The sequence below is a fragment of the Elephantulus edwardii genome, unplaced genomic scaffold (assembly GCF_000299155.1).
Source record: "Elephantulus edwardii isolate Elephantulus edwardi_28Jun2011 unplaced genomic scaffold, EleEdw1.0 scaffold00152, whole genome shotgun sequence".
NCBI classification, from domain to species: domain Eukaryota; kingdom Metazoa; phylum Chordata; class Mammalia; order Macroscelidea; family Macroscelididae; genus Elephantulus; species Elephantulus edwardii.
The window spans coordinates 6,071,037-6,081,960 of NW_006399902.1; the positions used below are offsets into that span (position 1 = coordinate 6,071,037).

At 40.4% G+C, this 10,924-nt stretch overlaps 1 protein-coding gene across 1 annotated transcript in view; it reads right to left on the bottom strand.

Annotated features, from left to right (window-relative positions):
* Nucleotides 1-1,250: 1,250 nt before the first annotated feature.
* The window catches only part of SYNC (syncoilin, intermediate filament protein), a 28,365-nt gene continuing 18,691 nt past the window's right edge, over nt 1,251-10,924 (bottom strand). The window contains 2 exon segments of the mRNA XM_006894972.1: nt 1,251-1,320; nt 3,239-3,363. Of these exon segments, the coding sequence (XP_006895034.1) occupies nt 1,251-1,320; nt 3,239-3,363 (195 nt within the window).

Below are 10,924 nucleotides of genomic sequence, written 5' to 3' on the forward strand. Positions count from 1 at the left end.
CCTGACAGTTATACCACAGGTAGACTGTCCAGTTAAGTTGAGAAGAGTGAATCAATAGCTGTTATTTGTTTAAAAAAATAAATTAATCCTGGATAAAGAGTTGCTTTTTTTAGAAGTTAGTCCTTGATCACTAGTTTGGCACCATCTTCCTTCTGGGTGACTGTTTCACCAGCAGGCCTATTACTCTCCTTGACTAACTTGTATAAGTGCTTATAATGGAATAAATTGCTTTTCTACAGAACCCTAAGCTGCTGGATTTTATTGAGTGTATAACATCAAACACCAGTTTCTGGATATTCGGATGGCAATTATTTTCCATGATCTTTGGCTACCAAGTGCACAGTGAAATATAATAGATCCAGAGCTATAAAAAAAGAGCTTTACTCTTTCTCCAGGAAAGTGAAAGACACACATAAAGCACTGAACCGCTGGTGCGTGGGTTAGTGTTCTTCGATTTTTTTAAAAGCCTTCTGAAATCTATTGCCCAGGCTAGATAGGTTTTCTAGAGTGTCAAAGACAGTGTGGTAGACAAGATTTGAGGCAGAGTTTAAATTTAGAAAAGATATTCGAACCCTCTCAAAGAGGTTGCCACTCCCCAGTTTGTTTTCTACTGAGGTATGTACCTAGAAGTTAGTAACAGAGTAGAACACTAACCTCTAGAACCATTTTCATTCGTTACAACCCGTAAGGAACGCTAAACAGCCTTAACTTCTAGGTTAAAATCTGAACTGATTCTTTGCAAGTCAGTAGTGAATATTATCTTGACGTAAGAATGAACCATAAAAGTCATTGTAACCCTTATGAAAAAGTAAGCTTTGTAGAAGTCTCCATTTAACTCATGGTACAAAAGAATTCAAATTTGTTTACCATATAATAAAAACCAGCTGCCTTTCTGACTCCTGTGGGCCTTGTCGCCATCACTGACACACCACCTCAAAAAAGAGTTTTGGGTTAACAGGCTAGTACATTCTTCACAACACTCATCTGTGTCCATACATTCATCTGTTGACTCCGTGCAGATGAGGGTGGCTTCTGGAGGACAGGAGACTTGTTATTTCCATTTTTCTGCATTGAGATCAGTACCAGCAGCCTATGAAATAAAATCCTACTGCAGGTTGGCTAGTATTCTGCTTCCAGCCAATCCCAGAATCTTTTTAAATACATCAGCTTGCGTTTGCAGTTTTCACAGGATGCATTGTTTGCCAAGTCCCTGGCACTCTTGTCTAGAAGAAAGTATGTCCAGTGGGCACTTAGTGATCCTTTGCTAAGAAGTATTTTTGTTATGGGTTGCAGATTCAGCCATAGATTTCTAAACAGCTCCTGTAAAGTTGGGAGGGGGGGGGAAACTGTTAAGTTTATACTCTCTGCAACTTGAAATGATAGACTAGGAAGTTTATAAAGCATTTCTGAAGTTTTTTTAATGCAGGCTCTGTTAGAGGGAGCTTGATAGACTAATGTACATAAGATCAGAGATGGATTTCCCCTTTGTTGCTACTTGCTCTCGAGGTGCCTGTGACTCATAGTGACCCTATGTACAACATCCCTAATCTCTGCTCTGTCCTGTGCCAATCACACTGTCACCGATAACACCCATCCCGATTACCCCAGTCACAATCAGTCCACCTCACAAAGGGCGTTCCCATCCTGCGCTATCCCTCCACCCTACCAAGCATGATGTTCCTCTCCAAGGACCAGTCCCTCCTTAAAAATAGCCAAAGTATGTTAGACGGAGCCTCAGAATCCTTGCCTCCCGGGAGCCGCCCGATTTAATACTTTCCAGGATGAATCTCTTTTCCTAGCAGTCCGTGGTACCCTCAATACTCTTTTCCAGCACCACAGCTCAAAGGCATCAATACTCCTATCCTCCTTAGTCACTGTCCAACTCTGTTACATAAGTAATAGCAAAGACCATGGCCTGTATCAGATGCACCTTAGTCTTCAGAGAGACACCCCTACCAAATAGAAAAATAGTAATTTTTTTTTGTCTTAGAATGGTGACTTCTGTGTCACTAGTAGGAGATTAGCTAAAAATTTACAGTTTCGTTTTTTTTTGTTGTATTGATCAAATGTACTTTCATCGGTTTCAATATTCTCAAAGTTTCCCGTCGAGTGAGTTCTGCACTCATTGTCACACACCTCATTGGATTTCTGAGGCTATAAATAAAAATAAGATTGCCCATCTTTGCCCAGAAACTGGTGGTGGATTTGAGCCACCAAAGATGTGCAGCATTTGGATTAGTATATCTCACTATGGACTACGCCACCAGAGTGCCTCTACAAAATTCTAGTCATCTCGAAATATGTTTAAGTCTTATGTAACACAGTTAATAAAATCCAAGATAGGAATTGCAGTAGTTAAGTCTGTATCAGAAATGTAAATATAAATAGGAAGTTAAAAATTATGGGGGGAAAAACAAATTACAGGTATCTAGCATATGAAGGCTTGTGATCCAAGTCCACCATCTGCTCTACAAGAGAACAATGAAGTCTTCTGTTTGATTATTGTTAGGTGCCATCAAGTCACTTGCCACTCATAGCAACCCTTTGTACAATAGCTCTGAACCTTGCCTTATCCTGAGCCAATCTCATCATCTCTGACAGACTTAATCCCTTTTCTCCAGTCACTGAGTCAATCCATCTCCTCTAGGATCTTCCACTCCTGCACTCTCCTTCCACCTTTATAAGCATAACAGCCTTTAAAAAACCCCTGAAGGGGCAGTTGTGAATTGGTTCCAACTTGACGGTATGACAGCTCATGTATGAGAGAGTTCTAATGGCATACTCTATAGGGAGTTGCACTACTAACCCAAAATCCGCTCCGCTCTGATAGTTTGATTCTACCATGATCTTGTTAGAATTTCAAGGCAACTCTTGAGCCCAACTTAGAACAAAAGACCTCTTGAATATCTGAACCAGGCATTTTGATGAGATGGTTTTCTTTAGACACAATTTTCAAAAGACATTAGTGTAAGTTAGGAAAGCAGGATAACCACACCACTCTTCTACCCATAAGAATCACCTTAAGACTGTGTGTCTGTTCCACCTGTCTGAGGAGGAGGAGTCTCAGCTTGTTCCGGCCTCTTGGGTAACATAGCCCTTTAAAAAAAAGAGAGAGTTGTTTTCCATCTGCTCCTGAATGACCACAATTTGAAAATAATTTCTCCTGAACAATGTCTTTCCTCCCTATTTCCCCCCTCAGCCAGTGTTAGATGTAATTTGAGAGGCCGCAAAAACTGACTTAAAGGTTGAGAGCTCCTCAGCAAGGCTGATCCTTAGCTGCTCCATCTCTGTGTTCTTCTGCTGCTGGAGTTGCACTCCGCTTCTTAACTGCCTCTGTCGTTCCTCCATTTCCTCCAGCTGCTCCTGCAGGACAGTCAAGAACGTTTGTAATGAACCAGACAGTAAAAACTTTATAGTGTCCATTTATAACTTTAGCACTTTCTTAAACACTTATTTAATCCGAAGTCTTTGATGCTGTGGTTGATAGGAAACTGATAAAAAGAGGTTCAGTGTATTGACAAAGTGACACCACTTTGGGGATTGCAATGCAGCTGCTTGCTGCTAGGCCACCAGAGCTCCTTGACACCACTTTTGGAAATGATATCCAAAAGGACTTTGTTCAACACAACTTGCTTCTTGATCGAATCCTGCAAAGAGTAGATGCATAGTGCATTTTACAATCTTAAATCCTAACTTACCAGTTGATGCTGAGTAAGTGTGTGGGAGCAATTAAAGTACTGAGTGGATTTTTAGGAGAGTTGCACAATTTATGGAACTCTATTTTGAAAATATTTAGGCTTATTGACTAGAAAGAGTTCTTTTCCACCATATTTTTTATTCTTCAGCTTCTTTGTGTGTGTGTGTGTGTGTGTGCGTGCGTGTGTGTAGCTTCTGTTACCTTCATTTAATACTTAGCTTTATTAGTAAGGTGGTCATGCGGTTCATTTCCTAACGTCTTTAGTAGGAAGAGCCCTCCAGGCATAGTGGATTAAGCATCAGGTTGTTAGCCAAAAGGTCTGTGATTAGAATCAATAGCCTCTCAGTGGGAGAAAGATGAGGCAATTTACAGTTACAAAGACCTATAGCCCATTCCATATGACCCAGCTATTCCACTGCTTGGAATATACCCCAAGAGCATGAGAACTGAGGCACAGATGGATATTTGTACACCGATGTTCGTAGCAGTATTGTTCACCATCACAAGAACATGGAAACAGCCCTAATGTCCAACCACAATCAAATGGATTGAGAAATTATGGTACATTCACATAATTGAATACTATGCAGCACACAGGAGCAATGATTTTGTAAATTATTGCCTAACTTGGGAGGGACTGGAGAGCATTATGCTATGTGAACGAACTCAATTCCATAAGGACAAATAATGTTATTAAACCATGATTGTAGAACAAGTGTGAGGATGCAAGGGGGGAGAGTTACAGAGGGGTGAGGATGGACGGGGTGGGGGGTTTAATCATGAGGCTGCACAATTTGATGGGTGGAGAGGAAGTGAAGGAAATGGGAAAGAACCGGTGTGAAAAACAATGTATATGAACTTTGTAAATGAACCAGTATAAAATGAAAATTAAGATCTATAGCCCAAGAAGCAAGAGTAACATCCACTTCATAGACAACATGCCTCTCGAAACTAATTTTGATAAATGGTGATAGTTACAGAAAGGCTTCAGGCCCTTTTTTTTCCATAGGGTTGCTATGAGTAGTGCTTGACTTGACAACAATCAGCAACAACAAATAAACCAAGAGATCCCTATGGAACAATTCTGTGCTGTCCTACAGGGTCACTTGAGTTGGAATCACTAACAGTGGTTTTGGGTAAAAACGTCTCTGAAGTTGGAAATTTGCTCTGCCCAGGAACCTTCACATAGCTAGCCGTTACTCATTCTGCCAAGACCAGGGTGGGTTTATTCTATAAAGTATCTCTGCCAAGTATTAATCCTTGACTGATGAGGTAAGGAAGATACCAGCAAGTCAATCTTGGGTTTAGCTGCTAGCTGAAATGAATCTTGAGGAAACAGCAAGGTATTGATGAAAAAGTAGAAGTCAGAAGGTATAGGTACATTATTTTTTCAAAAAGGTATATTTTTTTTCTTATTCTTCCCCCGTCCCTTGTACCATCAAGTCAGATCTGACTGGCACAGGAGGAGATTGCCCCTCCTCCAGTGAAGTGTCTGATGAAAAGTATAATGTTTTAAAGGGACAGTGACTTCACTTAGATTGTGAGGAATAATAGAAATCCAATTTTGGTACATGCTATTATAGAGGACCTAAATAGTTCTCTGCGTCATCCTTGGTGCATCATAAAATCTGCAATGTTTGATACTGTGGTTGAATCTTAGTTTTAATCAATTTTGTCAAAAAACTGATTTTTTTTCCTGTTTTTAATCCCCAGTCACTTTGGCACCATACAGAGATGCAGCCTCATCACATAAAAGTGAGCGTCCACTTACCTTTGTGCCCCAATTTCCCTTACCTCACTACCTAGCAAACCAGTTACTTTGGTGTGGCAGCTAAAAGATGTGCTCGGGAATGCAGCCTGCACCATCAGTGATCAGTTCTGACAGGATTTAACAGTCACTGGAATGGAGAGAGGATGTTGTTAAGTGCCGTCGAGTTGCAGGCGACTCATAGCGACCCTGTGAAGGAGAGTCCTCAACACTTGGGTGTGTCTCATCCTCTCTCCAGGTTCATAGGGTTTCCGGAGGCAAGCTATTAAGGAAGTTGATGCCACTCCTCCTTCCAAGCTTGTTTTAATCGGGGAGCTCCACCCCACTCAGAGAGAGGATAGCTATACTTAAAATCTTTAATTCTGAATAGCACCTCTAGATTTGTTTTCACAAAATTGCTTTTGTTGGTGGTGCCCTTGAGTCAACTACAACTCAGCAGTACTGTGTACCACAGATTGGAACTTGGTCTGACCCTATGTCAAAATCATCATTCCCACTCTTCAACCCATTGTTGAAGTCACTGTGCAGTCTGTCTAGCTGAGGATTTTTATTGACTTAACTTTTCCAACCATAATATCCTTTTCCATGGAATGGCCCATTTGATAATAGGCTCAAATGTATGTGAGACAAAGTCTCTCCACCTTTCCCTCTAAGGAGCACTCTGGCTGCACTTCTTCCAAGATGGAGTGGTTGGTTGTTTTGGTAATTTATGGCACAGTGAATACTCTTCAACACTACAATTCAAAGGTAACAATTCTTCAATCATCCTTATTCATTGTCCAACTTCAAGAGGTATGTTAAGCAACTTAAAATACCATGATGTGAGTCAGACATAACTTAGTCTTTAATCTGACATACACATTCTTGTTTATTGCTTCATTATTCACAATAGCAAAGAGATGGAAGCAACCTGAGAACCCATCAATGATGGATAAAAAAACCTATGAAATATTCACACAATGGAAGACTATGCAGCACTGAAAAAACAAGGAACTTGAAAAATATTACCCAACATGGGTTACCCTGGAGGACATTATGCTGAGTGAAATATCTTAGTCACAAAGGGACAAATAGTTCGTAACACTACTGTTATAAAGCGGGACAAATAGTTCGTAACACTACTGTTATAAAGCAGGACTGATACGGCGGGTAGGGGTAAACTAAGAAAAGAGGGGATACATAATGAACACTGATTGGAACAGATGAGGGAAAGAACTGTTTAAAAGGAATATATGATGAGGCATTATTTGTATGACAACAGTCTAGAACAACAGGTGCATAGCAAAGTGGACTAGGTGAGGGAGGAAATTGCAACAACTAATTTTTTTAAAAAAGAACTTGGGGTAGGGTGGAAAATGTATAACAATGAAAAGAAACTTTTCTGTGAACTTTAGTTAAAATTACAATTTAAAAGGGGTGGAATAAGTGCTGACATTGCTCTTCAGCACTGTACTTTACAGCAGATTCCCAGTGCACTATGTCTTTTGATAACTGCTGCTTGGATTGGAGATCCAGGTAAAATGAAATCCTGGACACTTCAGTATTTTCAATTATCTTGATCATGTTTACTGGTCCAGTTGTGGGGATTTTTCTTTCTTTATGTTGATCTATACTGAAGATTGTACTCTGATCTTTGGTAAGTGCTTCAGATCTTCATTTTCATAAAGCAGGATTGTGTCATCTGCATAATGTAGGTTGTTTATGCTTCCTTCAAATCCTGATCCCACACTCCTCATAGAGTCCAGTTTCATAGTATTCTGTTAGTTGCTGGAGTCCTATTTCTTTGCCAGTTCTTTCAGTGGAGCTTGGATTTCTTCTTTCAGTACTATTGGTCCTTGCTCATATTACTTCCTGAAATGATTCTATGTCAATTGATTCTTTTTGGTACAGTGACTGTGTTCCTTCCATCATCTTTTGAGATTCCCTGTGTTGTTCAATATTTTGCCCATAGATCCTTCAGTATTGCAACTCAAGGCTTGAATTTCTTTTTTTCTTCAGTTTCAGCTTGAGAAATGCCAAACATATTCTTCTCTTTTGGTTTTCTAATTCCAGGTCTGTGTGTTTCATTACAATTCATTTCTTTGTCTTCATGAACTTTTGAAGTCTTCTGTTCAGATCTCTTACTTAATTAATAATTTCTTTTTGCTTTAGCTTCTCTATTCTCCCCATTCAATAGCAAATTCCAGAATCTCTCCTGACATTCATTTTTCTTTATTTTTTACATTGTTAATAACTTTTCCCCTCTTCATTGATGATATCCTTGGTGTTATCCCACAACTTATCTGTTCTTCAGTCATTCATGTTCAGTGCATCAAATCTAATTTAAAGACTTTTTGCTCACTTTTATTTATCCCCTTAAAAGAATCTTTCAAAAGCCTTTTTTTTTTAATTGAATGGCCCAGAAAGCATCAAAAGAAGATGGAGGGCATACACAGAATCACTGTACCAGAAAGAATTGATTGACACTGAAAAATTCCAGGAAGTACAATATGAACAGGAGCCAATAGGAATGTAGGAGGAAGTAGAAGCTGCATTGAAGGCATTGGGGAAAAAATAAGACCCCAGGAATTGATGGGATACCAATTGAATTATTTTAATTAACAGATGCCATCTTGGATGCACTCACTGTTGTATGCCAGGAGATTTGGAGTATAGCTGTCTGTCCAAGTGATTGGAAGAGGCCCATGTTTGTTCCCATCCCCAAGAATGGTGATCCAACTGAAGCGGAAACTATCAAACAATATCATTAATCACATGCAAGCAAAACACTACTGAAGATCATTCAAAAATGGCTAAAACAGTACATAGATAGGGAACTTCTAGATCAAGCAAGATTCAGAAGAGGCTATCGTTGCTGATGTCAGATGGATCCTGGTGAAAAGTAGAATACCAGAAGAATGTGTATTTGTACTTTATTGATTTTGCAAAGGCAGTTTACTATGTGTGGATCATGACAAATTGTGGCTGACATTGAGAAGAATGGGAATCCCAGAGTACTTCATTGTGCTCATGCAGAACCTACATCTGGACCAGAATATCTGGTCACTGTTGTGCGAACAGAGCAGGGGAACACTGCATGGTTTAAAATTGAGAATGCGTCAGCGTTGTATTTTCTCTCCATACCTATTCAGTCTATGCTGAGCAAATTGTCCGAGAAGTTGGACCCTATGAAGACGAGTGTGGTATTAGGATTGGAGACTCATCAATAACCTGTGTTATGCAGATGACACAATCTTGCTTACTGAAAGTAAGGAGGACTTGTTGCAGAAGATCAAGGAATGCACCCTTCAATATGGATTGCATCTCAATGTCAAGAAAAGAAAGATTCAGGGGAGCTCTGGTGGCCTAGTGGTAAGGAGCTGCAACTACAATCCCAGAGGTGCACGGTTCGAATCCACCAGATGCTCTGCCGGGGAAGGAGGGACAATCTCCTCCTGTGCCAATCAGATCTGATTTGACAGTACACTCACACAAAAATAATAAAAAAAAGAAAGATTCTTAGAACTGGACCATTAGGCAGCATCATGATGGATGGAGAGGAGATTGAAACTGTCAGCAACTTCATCTTGCTAGGATCTATAGTTAATACCCTTGGTACCAGCAGTCAGGTAACAGCGGTTTGCTCGGCTCCACAGTCAACATTCTTGGCACCAGCAGCCAGGAAATAAAAAAACGTATTGCGATGGGAAAGTCTGCTGTTAGGGACCTCTCTAAAGTACTCAAGAGCAACAGTGTCTCTCTGGAGACGAAGGTCCGCCTGATACAGGCCATGGTTTTTGCAATCACTTGTTATGCATCAGAGAGTTGGACAATGACTACGGAGGATAGAAGGAGAATTGACACTTTGAGCTGTGGTCCTGGAGAAGAGTATTGAATCTACCATGGACTGCCAAGAAAACAAACAGATTCATCCTAGAGAGCGTTAAACCAGGCTACTCCTTGGAGGCAAGGATTCTGGGGCTTCGTCTGACATACTTTGGACATGTTGTAAGGAGAAACAGGTCCTTTGAGAGGGACAGCGCAGGAGGGGAAGACCCTCTATGAGGTGGATTGATTCAGTGACTGGGGTAATAGGGATGGGTATGTTGGAGGCAGTGCGATTGGTCTTTTGGATTACTTGCTATGCATCTGAAAGCTGGACAGTGAAAAAGGATGACAGAAAAAGAATTTATGCATTTGAGCTATGGTGTTGGAGAAGAGCACTGAACATCCCACAGACAGCCAAGAGAACAAATAGATTAAATTTAGAAAGGGTGCAGCTGGAGTGTTCTTTGGAGGCAAGAATGATGAGAATTTCACCTAACAAACTTTGGGCATGTTGCTAAGAGGGGCTATTCCTTGGACAAGGACATGATGCTGGGAAGAGTGGAGGGTCAGCGAAGGAGAGGAAGACCATCAGCTAGGTGGATTAATACAGTGACTGCTGCAATGGGCTCTCATGTGTCAGGAAGTGTGAAGATGACACAGGATAGAACAGGTTTCAGATCTTTTCTTCATAGGGTGTCTATGAGTTGTACTTGACTCAATGGCACCTAACAACAACAACAATTCCAGTTTCCCCTTGATTTTGACCCCTAACTTGGACCTCCTCTTTTCTAAATATTAATTTTTCTGCCAGCCTGTATTGTCCAGTAGAGCAGCCAGGAGTCAAAAATAGATGGCTTTTGAGGACTTGAAATGTGGCTAGTCCAAATGGAGATGGACTGAGAATATCAAATAACACAGTAGGTTTCTAGGGCTGCTTGTTGTTAGGTGCTGTAGAGTTGAATACAACTGACAGTGACTCTGAACAACAGATCTGAACCCTGTCATATCCTGTACTGTCCTCATAATCTGGTACACACAAACCCATTGCTGCGGTCAGTGTCAATCCATCAGGTTGAGGGTCTTCCTCTCTTTCTCAGTGCCTCCACCTTTACAAGCATGATGTCCCTCTCCATTGAATAACCTCTCCTAGAAACAGGCCCAAAGTATGAGACAAAGTTTTAACATCTTTGTCTCATAACGAGCATTCTGGCTGAACCTTCTCCATGACATATCTGTTTGGTCTTTTGGCAGCCCATGGGATATTATGTACTCTTCTCTCCAGCACCACAGTTCAAAGACATCAATTCTTCTGTCACTCTAATTCATTGTCCAGCTGTCAGATCCATAGCAAGTAACTGAAAAGACTACAGTCTTAAAAAAAATTTTTTTTTTAAAAAGACTATGGTTTGAATCAGGTCATCTAAGTTCTCAAACTGACATCACTGCTCCTCGATAATTTGGAGCGGTCCCTGATGGTAGACTTTCCCAATGCAATATGTCTCCTGACCTCTTGAGTGCTGGTAACCATGGGTGTTTATTATGAATCCAAATAAAATTAAGTTGTTGACAGTTTCAATCTTTTCTCCATCTACCATGATGTTGCCTTTTGTTACAGTGGCAAGGATTTTTGTTTTCTTTTTTTTTTAAATTAT